Below are 26,697 nucleotides of genomic sequence, written 5' to 3'. Positions count from 1 at the left end.
TCAGGAACAAGAAGAGTCAAAAATTATATAAGCATCAAAATCATTTATAGAACAACAGGAGATGATAACATGTCTTTGTACTGAATGGAAAGACTAAACACCAAACTGAAGTCCAGAAGGACTCCAAAAATTCAAGGAACATCTGATCTTCTGAATAAAACAGAAGAAATTAGCAGAATGAAATGAACAGAGTGTTTAGGAAAAGTTAGTATGTCCTATTATAAACTGGCACCATGCTTTTTTCATTTGTCAAAGTCAGTAATATACTTATTAAACAACGTTCATCATCAAACAAACAGTCAGTTGATAAATCAGAACTTAATGCTGGACTTTTTTCACTGGTTACAGCATGAGTGAAATAAAAAGGTTTTATTGCTCTGACTTCTGGATCAATCACCTTCATCCCACCTGGAGAAATAGGAGCTCTAACCAGAAGCCTCTCTGGTTCATCAAAGGTATAAATAATACCTAAAGAAGAAGTTCTGGTTGGTTCTAGGATATAGAGTCAGTTTATCATTTGAGATTAAGATTAGTTTTTTCTATTTTCCTTTTAACTCTCTGCTCTCAGAGTGGTTGGTTTGGAGCTTCTCATTCTGATCCAGTTTCCTGTAAATTATACATCTGGTTACTACGGCAACAAATCAAAGATGAAAAAGGGTGGAGTAGAAGGCCGGTTCAGAGCAGTGACTCTTATAGCAAAGGATGATCTCATTGATCAGGTGTTTCCTTCTAATGTGAGGCAGAGAGGCAGAGTCGCTCTCCAAGCGGCGACGATGTGAGCAGTTAGAGACCATCTCTGTGACCAGGAACCCTGAGGAGGACAGAATGGTAAGAAACAACAGGGATCAGACAGGTAGATCAGCTGAAAAATCTACTGTTTCAAAGTACCCCCCAAAAACATCTTAAACATTCCTAATAATATTGAGGGTTAAAATTTGATAGATTTTTTAATTTCCATACAACCTTAATGATCCCTTTGTCTCTAGAGAATGTTAAAGGCATGAACATTCAACCCTCTTCTTTCTCATGCCCTAGCAGAATATGTGCTGCATCCTCAAAGGCCTGAGCTGGGATTTTGAGTGGGAAACCCACCTTAGCCACGCTATAAAGTACTAAGCTGAGTAAGTCTCACTTTTACAACATATTTACACTATATTTACAGACATTGCCTCACTGAAAGAGACTCTACCAGTCTCTTCATACTCAGAAAAGTAAAATAAAACCTTTTTGAGAGGTTATATTTCGCTCAAACATTGCAAAACACGAATGTGCGGTTATATGCAAGTTTGATTAGACCTCACATCATCCCACAGCTCATTGGCTTATATTAACTACATTAAACTAGATAGGGAGTGGGAATATATCCTGAAGAAACCAAATTGTTTAGAAGAGATCCTAATGACAAACTTCAACACTGCTAAAAAGGTCATTTCAAAATTGTATAAAGCCCTGCAGATAGAAGTAGATGATAATGAGGATATAAAACAGAAATGGGAGAAAGAAGGAAATATAATTATATCAAAAGAAAGGTGGGAGGAATCCTTCATAGTAGGACATACAATGTTGAGTAGTGTTTCATGGCAAGAGTTTGACTGGAAATCAATAATGCAATTCTTTATTGTACCAAGTATCTCATCAAAATACAGTAAAATGTTAAAGTGTTGGAGGGGCTGTGGCCAGAAAAGAGACTACAAACATATATTCTGGGATTTTCCCAAAATTAAAGGATATTGGAATGATGTAAGGAAAAAGATTGAAACTATTTGCAAAGAAAAATTGAACATAGATTTACTAACATTCCTGCTGAGCATTTCACCAAATACATTGTTAAACAGAAAAAAAGAAAATTATTCTAATACTGTTTATGATCGCAAAGAAAATAATAACAATCTTCTGGCTAAAGCCACAACCCCCGAGCACCGACCTTTGGTGAGAAAGACTTAAGGAAGTGATGGGTAGTGAGTGGATAGGAAAGTGGATGTACATTTGACCAATCAGAGGCCTCCTGTCTGCAGCACTGTCTGCGGCCACCTACAATTTTGGAGAGGTGCAGCAGAGTGTCTGAGGCATTCATTGCGACACAAAAACGCAGACGACCTGGTTTCTGAGTATAAATCAGCCCTTAGACATTAATTATCCCATCGTAAAACTATCTAACCACTAAAAAACTACTTATTCAATACACTGACTAGTGACGCTGCCTCTCCAATCATTGACGACACATTTTTCACACTTTTCAAAGCTGCTGGAACCGTTACAAATAGAAAAACCTACTAGCGAGTAACATCACCATACTAAAGCACTTAGAGTTGGTCCTAGTGGAAAAGGGGCAAAACTATTCTAGATCTCTCAGAGTCCATCCTGGGAGGTAGAGCTGAGGGTTACACTGTCAGACGAGGGTCAGTGTTCACTGCCTACAGAATGTTTTCAAACCCTGACAGAACCTGTAGCTCTACAGAAACTTTGAGACCCATAAAATCACAGTCTTTAACATCTTTGCTGTTTTAACAACTGTTTTTAAATATGGAAACGTCCCAATCAATTTTTCTCGGAGAGAGTTTCTTACCCAGAGATTTTCTGCTGGTTACCATCCCATTTACCAACGGGACGACCAGTCCCAGCTTGTTGGTGTTTCCATGAAAAGATATCCTGTAGAGTCCCGTTTTCAGAGGATGGATGAAGATCAGCTGGATGTTAGCGACACTACGAGAAAGATGGACAAAAGTCTGTCGATTTGATCCAGCACTGGAGGATGAAGCTGACTTCTGATCCATGTCAACTTATCTTGTAACAGAGCGTTGGAGGTTTACCTTGCCTCCGTCTGCGCTTTCGTCTCTAACAGCAGATCAGTCAGAGGAAACTTCTCTGGAAAACAAGGTTCAAAAGGAGACTGACCAGTTAGTTCAGAAAAAACTAAATAAATATGGACAGAGCTATTAGCTTTATGGAGAAGAAGTGGGCGGGGGCTTTGTGTTTTTCAGACCAATAAGTGAAGCGTTTGTGGTTATTGAAAAAGGTGGGTGACTTCTAGATTCTGATGCTGATTGCATTGAAAGTGCTAATGTCTAAAATTTTCTACACCCAAATTATTTAGTGCCTTAAAAAATGCTTTTTCTGCGCGTGAGCAAGTGGTGCATTCTTGTTTTGTTACCAATGTCCTCGAAGCGTTCAACCCAAACAATCATCAGCTTTGAATCAGAGCTGAAAAATGATGAGACACCATGACAGCATCTGATGTCTTCTAATGGACGGGTCTAAAAAAAAAAAAAATCAGGTGAGCAACAAATAGAGACAGATTTTGAGAGATTTAGAGTACAGAGGGGTCAGTGGTGTCTGGCCTCACCTCAGCTCGTCTCTGATTCGATGATGAAACACTAGCTTGCCCCACCTCCTCAGAACGCTTCAGCCAGTCAGCTGCTTAAAAAAAAAGATTTTAAACCGATGACAGGTAAACTTTCATGCTGATGATCATCTTGAACCTTATTGGTAAGAGTAGTATCAGACACTGACTGTAGGTGTGTAATGAAGGAACGATGAAGGTAATCTGTGACAAAGCGTCTCCAAACTTTAGGACAAACCTCCTTCCATCAAACACTGCGCCTCCACTGTCACCCAAAACAGCCGAGAATTCTGGAAAACAGGCACAGACTGGTCTGGTAATCACAGAACCCAGACACCTGCACTTTCATTATACAAAGAGCTCACCTGAATGACTGGCCCTGGCCACCCGCATCTGTCCCACCTCTTCCGGCCAACCAAGAGAAGACAAGAAGTCCAGGAAATGACTGCTGACACTTGCCTGCTTCTCAACATTCTCTAAGATCTGCAGGAAGATGGAAAGTACAGGCAGACTGAAAAACATTGGAGACACACAAGACAAGAGGCGCCACAACAGATGTATGGAGTTTGGACAGTTAAGAGAAGTAAAGGAATACCTCTCTGGGTTTCCTCTGTCCGGCTCTCATGTAGAAGACAAATGCACAATCAGTGTTTCTGGATGGAAGCTGATCCAAATGTCTCAGGTTCTCTGAGAAACCTGGAAGTGATGAGTCCAAAGACAAGAGAGCTGGCTGGACGCTGTTGATACCTGGGTCCTACAAAGAGGCCAGAGAGACAGGTGAGGAATGAACAGGCAAGTCTGATGGGGGGAAAAAAAAGTCTCTGAAGTCAGTAGTACCTTCACACTCTCGGGAGTCAGCAATCCCAGATGGGATAAGAAGAGTCTTGTCAGCTGGAAGCAGTTAATTGGAGGTGGTGGTCTGCAAGGTACCGTAGTGACTGAATGGGTGCTCAGCTGAGGCAGAGATTCAATAAGCTGCTGAGTTTTCAAGGTTGCTCGTAGATTCTCCAACTGCTGCTGCACCTAAAGTAGAGATGTTTCAAAGACAAAAACCTGGAAACTAGGTTTTCTGCTTTTAAATTCAGTCAAGAGAGAATTAATCTTCTTTGAAAAGAAGCTGCTTACTCAGTCACTTCAGTAATAAAGTACTTTGATCTTATGTTTAATCAGGACAAGTCATTTAAATCCCAAATCAAACAAGTTTCTAGAATTTCAAAAGATTTGCTGGTGGTTCCTTGAGGTCTTACAAGTAGAATGGGTGGCAGATCTTTTTAGTTGTTAGGCTCTTCTCCTGTGAGGCCAACCTGGACTAAAACCAAGTTTTAGTTTATGACTTAAAGGAGGAGGCTTAAAACATAAATGTTTGATAGAGCTTACAGTAAGACTGGCTCAGGGTTATTCTGAGTTATCTCTGTATTTATGCTGCTATGGTCTTAGGGTGCAGGAGGAAATAAAGACCACTTTTCCTTACTCTGCTACATTATTCCACTACTGTCCAATTTTGTCTTTTATGTTACTTTAACTTTTAATTTTACTTTTTGTTTAGTGGGTTTTTTTCTCTTCACAGTAGCGACATTTGGGCTGGTATTGTTTAGCTGTGATACCATCCTGAAGGGAGTCATCATTTGGACCCCTGCTGCTGACTTTGTGTTCTCCACCAAAACACTAGCTACTTTTTTTTTCTCTTTCACTAGTTAATTAGGCTCAACCTGAATGCAGAAATCTGTAAGGGGTGGAAGTTAATCGGATTTGCCATGATGAGTGCTGGCATTTAGGTAGATGTTAGGAAAAAGAGCCTGGATGCTTCATATCATAGTTTCTTTAGCATCAGGAGCTTCCAGGGTCAGTTTTAACTTCCATGGATCCGGTCAAAAAGGTCTCCACCTTTGACTGCTTAGCACCGGTCTATCATGGTAAATAATTATATAATTGAAAATCATTGATCTCACAATGGAGAAATTCGCTTCTGCATCTCAACCCATTCCCTTGGGGACCATTGGGCTGCCACTGTGCAGAGCAATTATAGGTTAAGGGTCTTGCTCAGAGACCCCGGGTGCAGGCTGTGGGGATCAAACCGGCTACCTGCAACCTTCTCAGAGCACAAGCACACTGCTCTAACCACGTGTCTTGATTTTATGGTATTCATAAGAGCTTTTTTTGAACTACTCTTTGTCCGATCTGTCATTTAGAGCCTGTTTGCCTTGGGAGACCCTACCAGGGGGATTTAATTCCCAGACAACATAGGCTCTGGGATCATCCATGCACTGAAACTAGTAAAGCAGTCCAGGGCTCCTTTCCTGCCCATGGAAAGGGAGGTAAAGGAACCAGAGCTTGGGGCTACAATCTGCTTTTTTCAGACTGAGCCTGGTTCTGGTTTCAGTCTGTCAGTCACCTGGGTTTCCAGAGATTAAAAGTTTTCATACAATCTCTTTGGATAACTAATTAAACTACTCGGTAGAGTGCTTTGATATTATGTGTGCTATAACATGGAGCAATATAAATAAATTGATTTGAATTCAATTAACTGTAGATTAAACTTTCATTGATCTCTAACAAACATTAATGCCTAAAATGTATACTTATCCTCATAGAAACCTGAGTCTGATTGCTGTCTGACAGATCTTACCTCAGAGGTTTCAGAGTTGGTCAGTGCAGGGATGCTCTCATCTGCTCTCACTGAAGCAATTCTCTCCATGATTTCAGGAGCCAACTGATGGTTTATGGAAAATTGCTTTTCAACATCCTCTGCAGTTTCAGTTCGTTGTTCTGGGATCGGAGTTCTCTGTGTCTAATCAAGGAATGAAACAAAAACCCTATTTTACTGTTGAGGTTTTTCATCAACATCCCAAAACCAGACTCCAAAGCTGAACCAGACCAACTGCTTGGCAGACATATGGGATCTGAAGATACAGCACCATATGCCGGCTGAGTAGGTCACTGTAAACACTATTAAAAAATACTGCAGCAGTTCCCAGTTAATTCGGTGAAATGCCTGATATCATATGATCACCTGTGTGGATCGTTCATCTCTGGGCAGCAGGTGGAGCTGTAGAGACCAGCTGTGATGTCCTGATGGTCCTCTAAAGACAACCAGCAGGGACGGACTTGCATCTGTAATCAAAACAGAACTGGATTTCCTGAGTTGTCCATTTGTGCTGCAGTGGAGGAGCAGGAGGATGGACTTCTGTTATCATTCAGAACACCTGAGCTGAGGAAGTTCTCTGAAGTATCAAAAAAAAAGTTTGTATGCTGTGTCTGTGAAGGTCCTGAACAGAGCGATGTTGTCCGGGGTCAGAGAGGTTCCCCAACTCAGGTGTTTTGAAGGACAACAGAAAAGAGTTTGTACGCTGTGTCTGTGAAGGTCCTGAACAGAGAGATGTTGGTCGGGGTCAGAGAGGCGAGGTGGTTTGATGTGTTGGCACCAAGTTCATCTCCCAGGGACAGCTGGAGATCCCTGTACAAACCTCCCATAGAGAAACGCAATGTGGATCTCCAAGTGGAGGGTTGTGCTCGGGGCCGTGGCCACGAACAGATATGTGGCTCGTATTGATCACAGATCAGGGAGTCAGTGTGCCTTTTGTGAGGCTTGGAAACGCTACAGCATCTCTGGATCGGATATCCCAGACTGGCTCCTCTCTTCCCTTTGTTAAAACAGTGAGTGGCTGGTTTAGGACACAGTTTTAACAATGAAATGTTTATTTTTGGTCCTAAATATTTATCAGCACTACGGAGGAATATTTGTCTAGTTAATTGTTTGTTTGGTCTGGCAAATATGAGCATTTGGCTCACCAGGATAAATAAAATAAAATAAAGGAGGCAGGATCTGTAGATGTTGAACTGATGTTCAGAGGCCTGTTGGTTGCATGTCTTAGGACAGAGTTTGTCTATTATAGGATGGTGTCAGACTTGAATGAGTTCAATCTATTTGGGAAAGTGGAGATGTTTTATTTCATGTAAATAATGAAATGCCTATTCTCAGTTTTTGAGAGGTTGGACTTATGTCTTTTGTTTTTTTCTTTTGGGTTGTTGTATACAAATGTGTCAAGTAATGAAGTACAAATACTTTGTTACTGTATTTAAGTACACTTTTTATGTATCTTTACTTTTCTCCATTTCTTATTTTTGCTTCTACTTCTGACTTCTACTCTTTACATTTTCACACAAGTATCTGTACTTTCTATTCCTTACATTTTTAAAATAAACTTTACTCATTACTCTTGGCTTTGGTTTTATGTTTATGAATATTTATTTCACTTCATGTGCCCCATTCAATGCAGATCATTGGCTCCATCTACATCTAGTGAAAACTGGTGGAATTGGATGAGTCATACAATACAAACACTCATTGGTTAGCTAAAGGAAGCTAGCAGGTGTTCTTCAAACTGTAAACGGGAATTTTCAATACCATGCTATAATGTTGGATTCAGAAAAAGATGTTGAAAGGTCGGACACAGGCGAGAGCGTATCGGGAGACGGAGACCAACAAGACCTCCCTCATCCTTGGCCCTATCTCAAAGAATTTTTCAGAATAGTGGAAAATTTTTGTTTTAAATTCATGCAGTGGCATCTGGCTGTTTTTATTTTAAAGGTTACTATATACTTTTATACTTTAACTAGTTTTTGGATCACATACTTTTTCACTTTTACTTGAGTAAAGAGGTCGAGTTGATACTTACAATTTTTACCAGAGCTTTTTTTAAACTGCAGTATCTATACTTTTATTTAAGTAACAAATGTGTTTACTTTTTTCACCACTGGTTGTATGAGTATATGTATGTAATTTACTTGTGTTTAGTGTAAATGAAACATTGGACCAATAAAGAGAGTCCATAGTGTAATCAGAACAGAAACCACTAGTAAGAAACCCATCTCTAAAAGGTCTTTAGATGTTCTACATGTTTTGTTGGAGAGCCGTCTATAGTTCTATGTTTACCTTGATCTGGTCCTGGTTTTGGCTCCAATGTGGACAGGATTACGGAACCTTCCAGGACAAAATATTTGGACTTCTTCAGGGTGCTTTCACTCAGTGTCAGAGTGTCCTCTCTAAGAGACCCATCGAGACACGTGCATGCTCCTGAAACCTGCATGATGCTGAAACAGATCCAGTTTAGGTTTGAGCCAATAAGCAGAACCTGAACTATTCCTTAATGAAAACATGACGTTTAAAGGAATCTCCAGAGACTGAGGAGACCTGGATCAAGTCATGTTCCAGAATAGCTAGACACCAGAACGTTTGGTTCACCCACCAGCTTAAAGTTGCCTCAGCTGCCTCTTTTACCCTCAGAGAGGCCGGGTTCAGCTCTTTATCCTCCTTCCATGCCACTTTCTGGTCCTGTCTGGACTTGTTGCCTGAGATTCCCAACTCAACTATTTCCAGAACCTCCAACAGACACTCCTGATGACAGCATATTGGAAAAAACAGTTACCTAAAGAACAGAACAATGCTCGGGGACCTCCAGAACAGTCCTATACCGGTTACCGCTACACTGATTCAGAACTTCGGGGGACCTTAGTTCAGTAAATTACTGGTGGAGCAAGGCTTGATGTTGTCTTGGAAAATTTTCTTAAGTGGTGTAGAACCTGCTGTACCTTCAGGTCAGTTACATGCAGATGCATAAGAAGCAGAACCTCTGGTGCCTGAATGTTCTTTACCTGCTGATGCAACAGAAAAGGGTGCTGGTTTAGCCAGATGTTCAGACACCAGAAAGCAGCGACGATGATGGAGTGAAGCTCTCTGGAGTGAAGCGGAGGAGGACGACTACACTGAAACACAATGTAGGTGCAGACGGAACTGATGGCACGGCGCCTCTCTGAGTCCTCCACCTGGACCTCCACCTGCAGGACCGCAAAACAGAGCTCAATACTGATCCGGGTCAAAACCAATTTATGGGAATTTGCCCAAATAAAACGGGACAGAAGTAGGTTTGTGTTTGTGTGTGTTGGTCCACCTTGGCCAGACCTCCCATTATTTCCAGTACAGACAGACAAACTGCTGAATCATTTCTCCACTGAGACGTCAGACGCTGAGTCAGTAGGCGTACAACATGGACCCAAAGGACTGCTGCTTCTGATTTGACAGCTAGTACACATAGTAGTACACACATAGTATTACCAATAGCATAACATGTGCTAAAACTGTAATGGAAATAATTAAATATCTTTACTTATTGGCCTGGTCCTATTGGTTCCACTGATAAGGCGATACTGGGCATCAGCTTCCTGAAAAGAAAACAGATGAAGGTTATCATGATGACCAGGTCAACACTTTGAATTTCCTGAAAAAAAAGAGAGTTTTATTTGATGATTACTTGGTAAAACACAATTCTGGATCCCAAGGCCAACTTCAGCCCAAAGTCTTTGATCATGTAAACAAAATCAAACCAGATCAAGTCAAAGAACCAGGGTTTCTCCCTCCCTCTACGGTTTCTCAGACATTATGTCAAACAAATCTGATTCTTTGTGTTTGGATTAAGATGTAAGGAAAACATGAACTAAAATGTGAAGCTGATAGAAAATAAAATACATGTGAATGTGTTGATTTTAACAGTCTCATTAACTGTTACCAGAGCAGATTCAGATGAGGTGGGAGGAGCCTCTGCTGCAGCCAAGTCATGGACAGCATTCAACGCGGCGGCTGAAGATGAAAAGTAATTAAACCACAAATAAGCAAAGCTGTGAGGTAAAGCAGGAAGCAGAAACTAACCAAGAAGGAGCTGGATGTTCCACGTGTCTGTCTCTGTCTGCAAAGCCCCAATCAGTAGGCTTAGGAGGCGGGGCTTATAAGATAGGAAGTTACTTGCTTTCGCTTCAGAGGTAACCATCATGAGTGAAGAGTCCTGCAGAAACATAGGGGATGTTGATGTGATGCAAGTTGCCATGGTTACTAACCGCAGGAAGAGTAGTTACCTGTAATTGGACAGATCCAAGCTGCAAAGGGAGGGGAATCAGAGAGAGCAGGATGAGAATAGAGGAGCGTCTCAAATCCACGGGACTGATAAGACCCTTGAAACGAACCAGATCTCTGTAGTACAGCAAGCAGTTACAGAAAGTTAGCTAAAGGATAGATGGGTGGGGCGGAGCTTCTGCTCCAACTTTCTTATTCCTCTTTTCTCCTTGACAATTTCAACTCTGCTCCATCTCTATCTGCTCCGCCTAGAAAGGTTTGCCTTGCTGGGCCAACTAACAACTGAAGCAGTTGCTTTAAGCCCCGCCTCCAGGTGAGAGGAAAAACCACAGACCTCTTTACCAGGGTGAAATTAGTTTTCTAGGTTGAATATTTGATATTCCTGTTCCATAGAACAAGCAGGCTTTGTCCTTGAATTAGATAAGCCAGTCTGCTTATGGGTAGTGGCTCTCCCCTTCATCAGGCACACAGTGGTACGGTAAACAATGCTGACTGGGTTACCATCTAGTCTGCATTTGCCTGAAAGATGAGTGAATGACAGCTTTCTAGACCTCCATTAGACACTTTGAGTATTTGGTAATGCTGTTTGGCCTGATGCAACACGCCATCAGTTTTCCAGGCTCTAATAAATGACATTTTCCACGGCTTTCTAAACAACTTTATGTATGTATATCTGGAAGATATATCAATCTTTTATAAGGACCTCACTGAACACTTCCATCATATTGGTCAGGTTCCCAAACATCTCCTTATAAATCGTTTATACGTCAAAGCGGAGTTCCATAAATCCTCTGTCACCTTCCTGGGCCACCTTTCCATGGCGGGCAGCTCCATGAGGTTCCTACCTAGGTCAAAGCGGTGGCAGAGAGGGAGACTCCACGTACAGATAAACAGCCTCAACGCTTCCGAAGATTTCGACTGAGGTTTTTCATCAGTTGAATCACAATTAGATGTGCTAAAAGGGAATAATGGCAGGGGAAAAAAGGTCCTGCCCATATCCGGTTCTATAACTGAGATGTTGGTACCTGTCAAGCAGCACCGCCTCCAGGGTGGACAGGAAGGACGGAAGCAGCAGGTTGACCCCATTCAGGTTGCAGCAAAACAGACTGGTGGAGTTTAGCAGGACAGAGACCAGAACAGAAGGACACGCCTCCTGAAGGCTCTGCGTCAGAACCAGGTAGAACCTGACAGAGGAGACCAAGAGCAGCAGTAATACAGGGATCCAGTTACATGAACTGACAGACAAGACAGTTACCTTGATAAAAAGGTGAGATCAATGTTTTCTGCTGTCTTCTTGCAGGAGAAAATTCTGCAGAGCGTCCCGGAGGCCTCTGCCCTCCCTGCTGCCCATTGCTCTGACATCACGGTGACATCGGTCTGTTTACCTGCTGACCAAAGCTGTCACAGGTGTACTGCTGCTGCCATGATACATCACAGTAGGAACATGTTCTAAAGGACAGATTGTACTAACCGGACAGCTGGGTCATCAAAGCAGCATCAAACAGCCAGGAGCCAAACAGGTGCAGGAGGGAGTCCACGTTACACCTGAGGGGGTGGGCTGAGGGTCTAGGGGGGCAGCACAGAGGTGGACAGGGAGGGGGGAGAAGAGAGGAAGCCTTCCTCTGGTGGGGGAGTGTACATGTCTGAGAAGATAGAAAATTAAGGTTAACTAGAAAAAGCTGTTTCAGAGAAACAGCAAAGTGGGAATGCTTTTTTATGCGTTATGAAAAAAGAAAAAATAGCTAAAAAAAATGAAGCAAAAAGAAGCAGAAAATAGCTAAAGAACATATGAAAATGTGATAGGAAGTAATCAGAAACTTCAAACAGCAGAAAACAGTAGAATCATCTGACGATTTTCAAGGGTAGTATGATTTGGCAGAATAATGGCAGAAATGCACTCATCTTAAAAGCAAAACCTTTAAAGATGATTAACCAGAAGAAAAAGTCCAAAAGAATCTGTTCACCTGGAAGTGAACAGATACTCAGAATTCTGAGAAAAAAGTCAGAATTCTGACTTTTTTCCCCATATTAAACTGAGATCAAATTTAAAAATCAGTTAACTTTTTTTTTTTTTTCAGTGGCCCTAATCCTCTTCCGTATTTCATGGACAATAGAGGTAGCCTATTACTTCATCAGGAGTTTTGTAAAAAGTATCAAATTCAGTGTAATGTGAGTAAATACAATCAGATCTTAAAAACAATTCCCTTTACCTCTTCAGGCTATGGTTAGACAAGATATAACATTTTCTGATATTTCTCCAAAGCTCAAACAATATTTTATAGACAATGTAATTTTTTTCAGCCTTTGATGTAACAATACATTTTTGAGGTGTTATTTGACATATTGTTTATCTTCCAACCATATATAGAGAGAATATATTCTCAAAGATTTCTGTGTAGAAGCAAAAAAGATGATCAGAACTAAATTCCTATCATACCCGGTACCTCCAAAAATGAAGGAAATTCAATTAAAAATATTTTATCCTACTAACGAATTTCTAAGCAAAAAATGTTATTTTGACATTGAAAACTTGTTTCTGTGAGGTTGAAAGTGAAAGTCTGGAACACCTTTTCTTTGATTGTACTGTAGTCCAAAGCTTTTGGCTTGATTTTCTGATGTGGATCCAATCTAAAGGAATTCAGTTACCTGATTTTACCCTAAGAGTAGCTTTATTTGGTATGCTTGCAAAAATTGAACATCATTTTGGTGTTAATATTTTTCATTTTATTAGTTAAATTTTATTTACACAAATGCCGTTACTTAAAATGTAAACCACTTATATCCCATTGGAAAAATGTGACAAAATCTTGTGTTAAATCTATAGAATTTGTAAGAAAAAAAAGTGCTGGTAATTTTCTATCTTTTGTGAGTAAATTTAATCTGCTGGTTTAACGCCCTGTTCTTGAATCTATGTATAATATAATGCTGCCCCTTTTATTATTATTATTATTATTATTTTATTTTTACTATTATTATTGTTCCCTCTCTGTTTATATTTGGTCTTCCTCTGTATTAAGATATGCTTTATGCACTTTCTTTGAATGCAATGAATGCAGTTCTGTACTGGTACCTGGTGTAATGTACATTGGTTAAATAAAATGCTTATGCATTCCCACTTGATAAGTTTCAGCATGAAGTTAATCCATTTAAAACAACCAACTGGACCTACTAAGGCCATTTACCAGAACAGGTGCATCTGTGTGACACAAACACTGGATCAATAGAGATCTTTACCTGAACCACTAACATCATCTACCTGGACAGGTAAACAGTATAAATAAGCTTAGAAAAGTCTGCGGTACCAGGGAAGATTTGGAGACATGTTCTGCCCTCGATGGTCGTTTGCGCGGTGGTGAGAAACCTTTAGAGGGCGGGGCTTCCGGTGCACTAACAAAGTTGATTGGAATGGGTGGGGCGCTTCCAGAACGAGGCCGAGAGAAGCCTGAAGAGGACAAAGATTATGGATCATGAAGTTCTGAACACAGCAGACTGACTCCTATGATCCAAACCCAAAAGCTGGCAAAGTTTACCATACGGAGGGAGGCGGTCTCTGAATGGACTTCTGCTTACAGAGAGACCTGGAAGGAACAAAAATTTGTACTAAAAGGTTAAACCAAAGCAGATCTGCAGAACCCATAGAGACCAGATCAAGTTCTGACTGATGAGGTCATGTTTACCAATTGAAGGTAGTCTGTCTCTGAAATTACTTCTTGGAGTGAGTCCTGCAGAAGAAAACAGAAGCAATCACATCAGTACATCTAAAACAGTGTTGCTCTTTTAAGATAAATGTTTTTTATCAGACTAAAGACCAACAGAATAATATTCTCTCTACATTGCCCCAGAATTTTCTTAAAAATGTAAAAAACCTGAGATCATCTTCCCTAGTCATGCCCCTCATGCTCCAGGATTAAAGAACTACCACAATTTTCTACCATTAACTCCGATCTGGCCGCAGACTGCTGTGCTCTGTGAGGACAGACACAGATGTTCTCTTGCAGCAGCAATGAGCCTCTGGCCCTTCACTCCCTTTTAGCTACTTGAGAAAAAAGTACTGATACTCATAGTCTAATCCTAACTACAAGAAAAGGTTACTCGGTCAAACATCTACTCAAGTTAAAGTTTTGAAGCACTCACTTTTGATAATACTTAACCCTCTATGGCATGTTGTTGCTTGCAAAGAACATGCATTGAAAAGTACCGAAATTTTCAGAAAAATACAAAATAAATGGTCTAATATCAGTATATTTCAGACCACAAGAAATTGTGGAGAACTTGTGAAGAACTTCAGTAGAACTTGAAATGACTATTACCTGGATAACTGAGAATCTTCACAGCAACTTCAGCATAGACATTATTTCTTATTTAAAAATAAACCAAAAAGAAAACAGGAGTGTCTTGATTCTACTCACACTATCACTATGGAATAGAGGTTTATGGTTGAATCTATTACCACAAAGAAACTGTAACTGCTTTGGGAATTCATCCTACTGAACAACTTGGCCACATGGGAACAACTAACGCCTTAAAAAATGTATAAATTACAAATAATACCTGCTCTGAGTTTCTCACATTCGTGGAATGTCATGCAAATCTTTAAACAATGATGTCAACATTCAGTCCTAAGGGCTGCTATCTGCCATGTTGAATTGCATTTCAAAAAGAAAAACAGCAGCAGAGGATTACAAAGATAAACTTAGCTAAAAGGAACAAATAACCAGCAACTTCCTAGAAATTTAGTGGGGTGCAAAGTACAATATTTGACTTTGAAATGTAGTGGAGTTAAAGTTATAATTACCCCCTCAAAAAATGACTCAAGTAAAGTAATGATACTCAAAACGAGTACCTAAGAACAGTAATCATGTAAATGTACTACGTTACATCACTACCTAACGACAACTATTGCTTTCAGCAAAAATGTTGGATCAGCACCATTATGCAGATTCAGATTTGGATCACTAATAAAGTTCTGATGAGAGATCAGCTTGTCAGGAAGGTTTTAGACAGTGGTGGGTGTAGTGCATCTATTTGCAGAGATATTGAGAGAAATGAGAAACCATGCAACATAATCCCTCACAGAAATACTTAGTGGCCTCCTAAGTGCATCCCTGTTTTTTCCAAAAACCTTTCCTGAGTATAAAATGATTATTTATAATTTTACTTGCATAGTTTTATTATTAAATCAAAAATAGTATATGAGGAAATAAAATATTATCTGAACACATGCCAGTGATTACAGTTTTACAACTGGAGTTCATTTAACAATCAATAAAAAACAAAAAAGGGTATGTGCTTTATTTTTACAGCTTCACAACTCTGTCCATGTTGTCACTGCTGTTAGGCAGCCGCCTTTATGCTGAGGTAAGTGCAGAAACAGTTTATAAAGGCAAGACAGTCCAATCATTCATGGTTCTGAAAGACCAGGCATACGCAGTCCTGTTTATTCGAAGGATGCAGCTCTTGAATTTGTACGCTTTTATTTCTACAGAATCGTTAAGTTAATATGAGTCTACCTCTGTTTGACAGCAGATGATCCACTTCCTCTGAGCTCCTAATGGTCACACCTGCAGAAACAAGTGAAAATCATTCCCAGATCACCCTACCTCCAACTCTTAGATCATCCTCTTCATCTTGGAGGATGGGTCTATGTGAATCTGCTCTTTAGAACAATGTAAGATGTGGTTTGAAAATCATCTAAGGCAATAAAAATCTTACACTGATGTGTGTACAGAATAAGAACAAACAGACTAACTGACTAGACCCGTGAAGATGTTTGGCATTAAAGTTCGTAAATGAAGTCAAATTCCTCAAAGGAATAACTGAACATCTGCCTCTCTTGTTTGAAGGAGAAAGAAGGCACTTCAACCTTTGGTGGTAGCTTACCGAGGAAGGCGTTGACTAGTTCAGCGACTAGTCTCATGGCTCTAAAGAAGATTCCTGGTAGTTGATGGTCTCCCTTCTCAGACGCCTCATCCTGGGAGGAGGACGTAGAGGAAGTGGCTGAAGGGGAAATGAGGTCCACAGGATTACTGCAAGAAACATGAGATTTATCAGTGTTACAGAAGGAGTTAGAAACATGAAACTGTTACCAGATTATGTGCAAGAACTGGAACCAGTTACCTGAACATGTGCAGGAACTGAAACCAGGTATGAGAGAGATGCTTATCCTCCATGTCTGTAGGAACCAGAGCTGCATCTTCCTCTGGAACATGGAAGAGAGGAAAGGAGGGTCCATATATCTGAGGAAGGAGCCTGAGGACAGAATGGTACAGAACCAGTTAATGATTCAGATACAGAACCAACAATAAACCAGCAACGTCTCCTTAATAACATAACCAGTTAGACCCTGAGGATGGAAATGAACCTGGAGGTCAGAGCTGCAACAGCTCTACTCCACTGCTCCACCACTGCAGGCTGGTGTCTGCAGCTGCTAACCATCTGTCTGCATGCTGTCCACAAAGAGCGGGATGGGAAACACCGAGAACATGCCAGCAGCCACACCTCCAGGAGAACCGCCATGGACTGATCCGACACGCTTCCTGTACGCAGGAGAGACGGACAGCATGACGGACAGACGTAATAACCAACAATCTGATACAGCTAGCTGGTACTTCGTCTCACCTGCAGAAGTAGGCGGAGCCAGCATGGCGTGGTTGATGCGCAGCAGAAAGTGTAAAAGAGTCTCCCAGGTCTCTTTGCTCATCAGTGAACTCACTCTAGCCAGAGACTGAACAGAACAAAGCACCTGCTTACACAACGACAGGTAGACCGGACCAACCTGGTCTGACCTAAGACAAGAAAAAAAGGGGTTTTGTTTGGATTTAGGTCTTAGCCTTCAGGTCTGGATTCAGGATGACCTTCAGGACACAGAACTGGAACAAAGGACTGAGCTCATGAATTAATTCTGGATTTGGCTTTGGGTCTACAGTGCAGTCTAGATTCAGGTCTGGTTTAAGATGGGATGTGGGTACCTGGGCAGGAAGAGCACATGGAGATGTCGAAGGATCTTCTGGACGTACAGGTTGGGGTCTCTGCTAATCGGTGGAGGGGTGGAGCTTCGCTGGGATACTAGCGCCATCATCCAATCAGTGTAAACATCAACACAGAGTCTGACAATGTCTCTGTCCAGTGGCAGAGTGAGACCATAACACAGGACCTCCATGGTCCATTTCACCTGAAGATAAACAAGAAGAGACATCTCCAAACCACCTGACAGATAAAGATCAGTCCTGATTGATCACCGACCAGCGATAGTCTGATGATTCGGGTTCTCAGGTGAGACCAGCCAGGTTTGAGCTCAGATGCAGACCCGCTAAGCCCCTCCCACCGTTCAGGTACACATAAGAGTTTACCTGTCGGTCAGTACGCAGAAGGCTGCGGGTGCCGGGGTTTCCAAGGCCTGCAGCCAGGGGCTTCACCACAGCAACAGCAACATCTCTGCCCACAGAAGACGGGAAGCAGGTGAGCACGCTCACATGACCCTTCAGAGATTTGTCCATTGCCAGCCAATCACAGCTCACCTGGAACAGACCTGTGAATAAGAGGAAGGTCAGATCATTAAATTAAATTTACTTGACTCCTAATGCATTCTCAGAGACAATACAATCAAATCATCCACACAGATTTATGCCGATTGAATTTAGTCTTTGACTTAGCAAGACTCGCTCTTCCTCGATAAACATGACAGTAAACATTTGCTTGCATTTTGTCGTTGACTCTACAATAATCTCTCCCAATGAGAACACAAACAGTCACAGTTTAGAGAGAAAAACATTCTTTTAACAGGAAGAAACCCTTCAGCAGAGCCAGGCAGTGAGCACAGTAAAAGCTGATCCAGTAGCTATATCTAAGATAGAAACAGGACTAAACACTAAAAATAAAAAAGTTCCCACTCTAAGTTTATCTGTTGACAGCAGCAGCCCAGCTAACCCTCCAGGATTCTGTCACAATGAAAGATTTACTGAGAGACACAATGAATCCTTTACTAAGAGTAAATGAATGATTTTAAGTCAAACATCACATCCTGTGACTTTTGTGTGAAACTGAAGACATATTTCCAAGGCCACGCAAACTTATTTGCATAAAACACTGTAGTAACAATACAAATCAAAGAAAAAGCAGTGGAAAATCCAGCGCAGTGGAACAGTCACACAGGAGAAAGCTCGGCTACAAACATAAACTTAAGATGTTTGAGTTTGAGTCGATTAGTCGAAGGCCACTCTGAACAAAACAGACTTTCTACCTTGATTTGACCAAATAAAGTCTAAAGTTTCAGCACTTTTAGTCCTTTAGAAGTTTGTTCAACATTAGTGGAGCAGAAGAAACAATGTGGACCTGAAGTTTCTGAGCTTTTTGTACTTTGTGGGTGGGGGTTCTGTAGGCAGTATATTTGGTTGGTTCCTATTCTGGTCAAAGTTCTTGCTTCCTGGATTAACAGAGTCTAACAAGAGAATCCATCAGTCTGTGAGGCATCAAAAAGCCTCATAGTTCTGTATTAATAACACCTGAAACAGGTGAACTCACCACTGCAACCCACAGACTTGCTTGATAGGGGAAAACTGCAGGTGAGCCGTGTCTGCACCATGGATGACAGATGATTATGCAGACTGCACATCCTCATTAACCCCTCAGTTACTGAGAGATGCCAACAAACTGTATTAACTGTGGTATTCAGAGTACTGAAGAACCCAGATCTGGCCCTAGCTATTTCTGCGCCCTACGTAAAATTATGGAGTGGCAAAATTCCCCAAACCCCCAACTAAGTATTATATGTAAACCTCAGCATATAATTCAACATGCAGCATTGTTGTACAACACATGGGAAAATACAGATCCATGGAAGATGCAGTAAAATATAAAAAAAATAAAATAAAAGGCTAATATGAGTCTAACTTCTCTTTATTTCACACTTGGGTGTCAAACAAAAGTCCTGGTTGTTAAAGTGCCACTAGGCAGCTGAGGTAGAGGGTATAGGACTGGCTGACAGAACATCACTGGAGTGACCCGGGTTTTGAAGATGAGATCTTGAATATTTAAAAAGCATGTCTGAGAGAGATGATAAATATAAGTATTAGTAGTAGTATTATACAGAGGATCAAGGATATGGAACAGTCTTCCCACATCACTGACAGATCTTTCTAAAGAACAATTTAAACGGAGAGTAAAATTGCTGCTACTAAGTTGTCTGAACTTTCCATATGGATTTGTGGTCTAAATGATATTTTAAATTGTTTTATACAAAGAAATGCTGTTGTTTTTTTGTTTTTGTTTGTTTGTTGTTGTTTTTTTACACATTATCATATCATAGATGTCTGAAATGGTGAAATATTTTTGTTTTTATGGAGACTGCCACTCATTAAGCCCCTTGAGGGTTTTTCGGCAGTTGTCCATCACATTTTCTTTTTTAGTAAAATATTACTCTGTTTTTATGTTTTTTTGTGGAAAAAAAAAAAAAAATAAATAAATGAAAATAAAGAATAAGTATTACTAATAATAAGCCATGCCGGGCCAATACAGGGCAGACTGTAACCCAAAAAGCAGGAGCAAACTGAGGTAAACTAACTTAATATACATATCAATACTACAATGTAAGCATTTCAATTGACAATTTCAATATTAGATTGATGCCTTATTTTAATACTAGATGTAGATTTAGATGTTTAATATGATAATGCTCTGATATAGCATAGGCTGAAGCGTCTTTTTGGGGTTTAAAAGCTCAGAAGGATGTGAAGTGCTGATATTTTGCAGACATTTCAAGTTTGAGCTGTTTTATGTTTTATTTTTTAACCTCATCCAATATTATACTCATATTACTAATTATCAAAGAACTCATTATGCAAATTTAACTGGCCTGGAAAGGAAATTCAAACTCCCCAAGGTTGTAGTCAGTGATGATAAATATTGCTGAGATTTATATAATTAGAGATGTTTTCTCTGATATCCTCCAAAGTTAACTAGATGTAGCAAATAATCAGCTCGCTGTATGTAGTATTATCGTCTCTTCACTTTCTACTCCAGTTTATTGAACTAGAGACAAAATATGTATTTACTTTCACACATCTAATTATGTTTTTTTCATTCAGTATGGAGAGAAATTTGTTCCAATATTATAAAAAAAAATTATACAAATACAGAAATTTTGATAAAATGCAGTTCAAAATTTCAATCAATATTTTTAGTTTGCTATATTTTCCGATTTTATATAATTTAATTAAATTTAATTATTTTCAATCATTTTTACAGATTTCCCCCCTCTGAACTTCTGTTTTTTGTTTGTAAACCAATAACCAAATCTGCTGTGTAGACATTAGCAACAGGATTGTTTATGCCCCCCCACTCTCTCTCTCTCTCTCTCTCTCTCTCTCTCTCTCTCACACACACTCAGCCCAGAAGGGTAGAGGGTTAAATTTGAGTAATAGGATTCGAAAAGGACGCAATTCGTAAAACTCAGTCTCCCCTCCAAAAAATAAATAATTGGAAAAAAATTCAGTTTTGAAAAAATTACATTTGTAAAACTAAATTAGAAAAAAAAAAAAATAGCAAACTCTAAAAGTATATTTTAAAAATTTTTATGAAAAAGTATAAATTACCCTCAAAACCTAGTTTTGATTGATATGTTTTAAAAATCTGTTGTAAGAAAGATGTTCTTTGCATTCAATATAACTGGGGCAAATTTTCCCCCTTTTCTTTTCTAAGCAGCAGCGTTTCTAACATGTCAATTCAACTTTTCTCACTGTAAAAACACATTCTAGTACCAACAGGGCAGTAGGTGTCTGGTAAACCGAGCAAGCTGGGCAGACAAAGAGAAAGAGTGCGACTTAAAATGATACCTTTATGACTAAATGCTTCATATGTGCTGTAATGATGTTTGATAATATCATGAAATAATAGCATATTTACTGGCATACGTTGAAGGCAGGTGGGACTATAAAAAAAAAGACCTAAACATCTCAGTGTGCCTGCATGGACCCACTTCACACCTTTGCTTATCCTGCCTCTAGCCAGAGATCCCAATACTATGGTAGCATTCAGAGTATTGTAGATGCAGGAAGTCAGCTCTAAACAGACCCATCTGCATGAGGTGGAACCAAAAGAACCTTATGTATATTTCTCTGGTTCAAGATCAGCGCTTTAGACCCAATACTGCATCCCAAACAAGAACATTGATCTAAAGGTGATCTGAAGGAAGTTTAAGAGGCTGCAGAACAAATCTTACCTGCACAGGTGAGTCGCTGTGCTGTCCTTAAAAATCAGACTGGGTCAGTCTGTAGAATCTACCTGTGAAGGTTAAAGCTCCTTCCTGTGTACTGTGTTGTTCCCTAAGCACTGACTGACAGGCTGCAGGTGAACAGCAACATGTTTACAGTCAACAAAGGTCTTTATCTGCTGGTTGGTCCCTCTGAACAGATACCCCCGGCTGAGAGAAACAGACCCCCATACACCTGCAGTTTGCAATTACTGCAAACCTTCCTGTTTATCCAGGTCAGATCCTGGCAGCAGGTTGTTCCAACTAGCTGCTCCGCCTTCTCCTGAGGTAGAACCCAAACTTCAGTACCAGTTCGGAAAAGCAGCAGGTGTTTGCAGGCAAATTTAACCCAGGCTCACAGACAGCTGTTCAGGTGAATGAGAGGGATGCTTCAGACAGAAGCGCCTGAACCATCTGCTGTAATGTTTGGTAGCTAGAAGGAGGTTAACCACCAGCTGCTGTTTATTAAGTTTCCAGCAGGAAAAATCCTGGATTCAGGGTAATTTAACCACATCTCCAGTGGTATAACCCAGCAGTCTGCCTTCTCTGGGTTTATGAATAACCCTGTAAGCTGTGGGGAAAGGTACTGAGATTTCCTGTGGTTCTAACAGCAGAACAACAGGAGTGTCAGCACACTGACAGATGACTTGGCCTCTGCAGCCTGCTGTATGGAAATAAAAACACAACCAAGGTTCTAGATAAAAAAAAACAAAAAGGTTTATTTAGTTTTCTTTTGAACCTGCATTCAACACTCATTAAATCAACAGGCAGTGCTCGTTTCCATGGTGATATGGGTGGAGCTAACACAGGAGCTGCTTGATTAGTTAATTTTCTATAGACACTTTACAGAGAGCCATTCTGATTGGCTGGCAGTCATGTAAAAAGAAAAAACATTTAAAAAAAAAAACAAAGACAACATCCTGAGAGTTTGTCAGCTGAGAAAGTGCAAACGGTGCTCCGGTCAGTACGGCTGCTTCTTGATGAACCTCGTGAACATGGCGAAGGCAGCAACAGGTTTATCCGATGGAACCATGTGACCAGAACCCTGCAGAACCAAACAAACCAATCACTAATGCAAAAAAAGTTAAAAAGAAATATCTCAGCATCCACGATGATGATTTACCTTTACAGTGAGGAAGGCCAGGTTGCTAAATTCTTTGACGAAGCCTCCAATCTGACGACCATCTTGACCTTCATAGATCCATGGACGCCTCTGGACCTCCACCTGAAACACACAGGGTAACCAACCTTAAAGACTAATCTACTATAAACACCCAGAGGTTTCACACCAGGTTATCAAATAACCATGACAACGGCGCCATCAGGCACTAAAGAAAGACATAGAATCTTTAAAACAATTCAGAAAAAAATCCATTTATCACGCAGAGCCTGCTAAAAATCTGCTCCTAACAAACGAGTTTGACCAACCAACATACCTCTATATTTTAGTGAGATATGTTATATATTTAAAGTGAAAAAGGTTTTCTACTCTCCAAACCAAGTTCTTTCACATGTGGGCCCCAATAGCAGCAAGAATGCACACTTATTACACTTGGAGACAAGGGATTGTCCACAGCTGAGGGATCTATATAGCCGACTAGTGAGGAACTAAACTGCTGATCTTAAAGATAATTATTATTATTACCTGTGAGAAGTAAAGAGTCTCTTAGATAAGAAATATGCATCTTGTTGTACATTTTTTGTTTCTATCATGTCAATAGGTGTTACGTTATGAGGCCAGATGTGTTTTATCTTCACTGTACAGATTCAAATAAAAGTGGTTTCAAAGTTACATATAACTGTTATTTGACTAAATGTATTCACCTGTAACTCAGGCTTGTTACATATTTTTACTGAAGAATTACAGCCTGCTGCTGGCGTAGTTTTTTTGTCTTTTAAGCTTTTTTTTGGCTCAATTTGTTAGTCAATAGCCTCTCTGTGGATATTTACAAAAAAAACATCATGTGACCAGGATTAGGTTACCGCACATGCAAAGAACTGGTCAACAAGCCAAAGCAATGAGTGTAAAAAAACGGCTTTCATAAAAAAAAAAAAAAAAAAAAAAAAAAAAAAAAAAAAGACCAGCCTTTGAGCTACTGGAGAACGCTTAAGCTCAGGAAGCATTCTGATGTCGCAGCGAAGTTGATAGACACACAAATTCACATCCTTGCTAGCTGTGCTACAGGTATTAGCAGCACATTTAAGCCCCGTCCTTCAAGCTGTCGGCATTGGTACAGTCGTTATTTATTTAGCAGCTGCACTAATGGCCACCACCTGCCTTCTGGTAGTTCAGCAGCACTGCCAGTAGATGGCGCCATGTCTGGTTAATTCAACTCATCACACCCAGTGCTGAGGTTTTATTTAGGCTCAAAAAGGATCATCAAAACACCATCAGAACAGACGGCTGTAGTATATAGCCTTATTTCATCATAATAAATTAGAATTAGGTTATTTTGGTATAGGCATATCATTTTAGTATATAAAAAAATAAAGGTGGATTAGTGCAAGCTGATCTGTCAAGATTTGCTTCTCAGCTTTTTTTTGATTTATACTTCCAGTCCCAGAGTTAAATGATGACCGTTACCTGCTGCTGCAGAGACTCCACAAACCACTCATCACCCATGAAGTTACAGGCCATGTCCACATCTCCGTTGTATACCAGGATCCGGTACTTCTGCAAGAAGCACAACACATATCGGACATGACAACTGAGCACATTGCAGACAAAACTTCCTACAGAAATTTGACTTCCTGTTAACACAGGAGGTTCGAGGTGATCCAGTGGGTAGAAACTGCAACAGCTAAATGATTCTCAATAATGTTTTGATAAAAAACAGGAAGTTACAGGTGCTGCGGTGCGTTCACTGACCAGAGCTGAAAGAAGTTTCAGGTACTGCTTCTTAACATCCATGTAGAGCCGCCCATAATTCAAGTTTACTTCGGAACTGCAACACCAGACAAAACGGGTCAGAAAAATGACGGGGGGGACATGTCCCTAAGAGACAGGCGAGATCATTACCTGCAGACAGCCCAATCCAGTGCATCTGGGCTGATGTGCAGAGCTTTCCGCACATATTGGTTGTTCAGGTAGAGGCTGGAAGGGGTGGAGTTGGTGCATGGTGGGTCCAGACGGACGGAGAGGTGCAGAGATGCCAGACCAAGTAACTTCTGCAATCAGAGAGGAAGAGGAGCGGTGAGCAGGTGAGTTGGCCTCCAACAGAGAGCAGGTGAGTTTATGCAAACCTGGTTCCATTGCCGAGTCCACTGATGGTTGATGAAGTTGTTCCCCAGATCTCGGATCACCAGCTGTCCGCTTTCCACACTGAAAACCCAGAAGCCATCTAAGGTTCACCGGGCTGAACATCCAGAATACACCTGGGTGAATTAAAGCAGCTTACCTGATTCTATGAGGGACTCCACCAGCACAGGGAGCGTACAGGTTGTAAATGTTGAGTCCTGAACTGTAGACGATTTCTGTGACATCTGCCAGCTAAGAGACAGAGAGATGACACCTTTGTCAAACATCCGGGTCAGCTTGGTTTAATTCACTTTATTTATATAGCGGCAATTCACAACACATATCATCTCAAGGCACCTCACAGTTCACCAGGTCATACAGTCAAATTGATTCAAAGTTCTAAGGAAAAACCAGTTGATTGCATCGACTCAAAGGCAATCCCTCACACCAAGCTTGCTTGTAGCGACAGTGGAGAGGAAAAACTCCCTTTAAGCAGGAAGAAACCTCCAGCAGAACCAGGCTCAGTGTGAGCGGCCATCTGCTGAGGCCGACTGGGGTTCAAGGAGAAAGAAGGCAGCCCCTTCCAGGAAACACACAGCCAGACAGACGAGCTCTGAGCCAGCTCCCATGTCAGAGGATGAAGAGAGCACATCCAGCCACAGTCAGAAACAGGACTACACTGAAAAACAGGCCAAGCTCCAATATCTATAAACAAAAGTGTTGATGGCAGCAGCACAGCTGATATTTCTCTCCAGGGTGGTGTCACAGCCAAACAGGAACAGACGAGGCAAAGCTACTATGAGAAAAAGCAGAAGTTCAGACTCACGCTTTCGGTGCAGTTGGGGTTCTTGCTGTTATAGAAGTCACATTTCCCGCTGCTGCAGCAGAACATCTGAAGGTCCGCCCACAGCTTGCTGCCCAGCAGGCCGTGATAGTAGGCAAAGTACACCAGGGAGTTATCGTTAAGCTCGTAGCTTGCCAACCCGTTTCCAACGGCAATACCCTGCAGCACAAGAGCACAATGCATCACACACAGGTGGGGGGGATTTCACCAGCAGCAGAACTGGTCAGGAGGTGAGGAGAACCTGCAGGTTCAGGCTGGAGTCCTCCATCACCCTCTCAGCGAGCGTGGGGATGTAGATCCCTCCGTAACTTTCTCCAGTCAGGAAGAGTTCCCTGTTGTTGAACTCTGGAAACAGCCGGAAGAACTCCTTCAGAGCCAGGTAGTTGTTCATGGACACCTGCAGACGCAGAACATCTGACACACCTGACAACCAACCACAACCAGCCTTGGAGATGAGTCACTGACCTCACTGTCGTTGGTTGCGTATTTCTTATCGTCAGAATACGAGAAACCGACACCAACTGGAGACTCCAGGTACAACATGTTGGCAATCTGCAGGTGAGCAATGAAAAAAAAAAATCAGTTTTCAGGACTCTGTTAAAATAACTACATCCCACAGTCACATGACCTACCTTATTCCAAGAGTAGGGGTTGTACTGCAGCGTCACTCCGTCATCCTGGATCTGAAGAGGAGGGCGGATGTCAGACAGTGCACACCAAATGAGTTCTACAGGTGAGGCAGTCGGGATCTGGCGTTACCTACCAGGAACGGTCCATGTTCAGTGAGCAGTCCATCCAAGGAGCTACAGCCAGGACCGCCGTTCAGCCACAGGACCACTGGGTCGGACGATGGTTTGTTCTGGGACTCCACAAACCTGAGAGTCAGAGCAGGTTTAGGTAAGGCAGCATCAGCCAGGTGAGGTGCGGGAGCTGAGCATCAGCACTGACCAGTAGTGAAGGTGTTTCCCATCAGGCAGGTTCAGATAGCCAGAATACTGCTTGAAGCTCGGCTGCTTCTGGAGACCAGGAAGGAAGGTAATTTCATCTTCAGCCGGAGCAGCACCAGCTCCAAGCAGGAAGGTCAGGAAGAACCACAGGAACGCCGGCATCTGCAGGAGAAACAAGC

At 41.2% G+C, this 26,697-nt stretch overlaps 2 protein-coding genes across 2 annotated transcripts; both read right to left on the bottom strand.

Moving 5' to 3' along the window:
* Positions 1 to 22,059, bottom strand: LOC107102978 (ral GTPase-activating protein subunit beta-like). Its single transcript, XM_015402468.1, has 33 exons — positions 21,460 to 22,059; positions 17,594 to 17,772; positions 17,213 to 17,415; positions 16,863 to 17,029; positions 16,606 to 16,780; positions 16,362 to 16,493; positions 16,125 to 16,270; positions 15,755 to 15,805; positions 13,922 to 13,966; positions 13,775 to 13,822; positions 13,547 to 13,686; positions 11,716 to 11,887; positions 11,500 to 11,629; positions 11,270 to 11,428; positions 10,247 to 10,361; positions 10,044 to 10,176; positions 9,904 to 9,974; positions 9,505 to 9,559; positions 9,289 to 9,419; positions 8,993 to 9,175; positions 8,587 to 8,735; positions 8,274 to 8,431; positions 6,351 to 6,451; positions 5,967 to 6,128; positions 4,178 to 4,363; positions 3,936 to 4,094; positions 3,706 to 3,823; positions 3,511 to 3,630; positions 3,344 to 3,414; positions 3,152 to 3,254; positions 2,811 to 2,865; positions 2,567 to 2,703; positions 1 to 811 (listed from the first exon to the last, which is right to left on the bottom strand). The coding sequence occupies exons 2-33, from the start codon at positions 17,738 to 17,740 to the stop codon at positions 642 to 644; spliced, it is 4,092 nt and encodes a 1,363-aa protein (XP_015257954.1). The 5' UTR covers positions 17,741 to 17,772; positions 21,460 to 22,059; the 3' UTR covers positions 1 to 641.
* A 161-nt stretch (positions 22,060 to 22,220) lies between these two features.
* Positions 22,221 to 26,680, bottom strand: LOC107102985 (lysosomal protective protein-like). The gene is made up of 13 exons (XM_015402475.1): positions 26,520 to 26,680; positions 26,335 to 26,446; positions 26,204 to 26,254; positions 26,037 to 26,123; positions 25,813 to 25,968; positions 25,554 to 25,730; positions 24,888 to 24,979; positions 24,733 to 24,811; positions 24,509 to 24,657; positions 24,359 to 24,434; positions 24,074 to 24,163; positions 22,613 to 22,714; positions 22,221 to 22,534 (listed from the first exon to the last, which is right to left on the bottom strand). The coding sequence occupies exons 1-13, from the start codon at positions 26,678 to 26,680 to the stop codon at positions 22,451 to 22,453; spliced, it is 1,416 nt and encodes a 471-aa protein (XP_015257961.1). The 3' UTR covers positions 22,221 to 22,450.
* Between the last annotated feature and the right edge of the window lie 17 nt (positions 26,681 to 26,697).

This window comes from Cyprinodon variegatus, unplaced genomic scaffold (assembly GCF_000732505.1).
Source record: "Cyprinodon variegatus isolate N-32 unplaced genomic scaffold, C_variegatus-1.0 Scaffold1351, whole genome shotgun sequence".
Taxonomy (NCBI): domain Eukaryota; kingdom Metazoa; phylum Chordata; class Actinopteri; order Cyprinodontiformes; family Cyprinodontidae; genus Cyprinodon; species Cyprinodon variegatus.
This window is presented reverse-complemented; position numbering and strand designations above follow the sequence as displayed.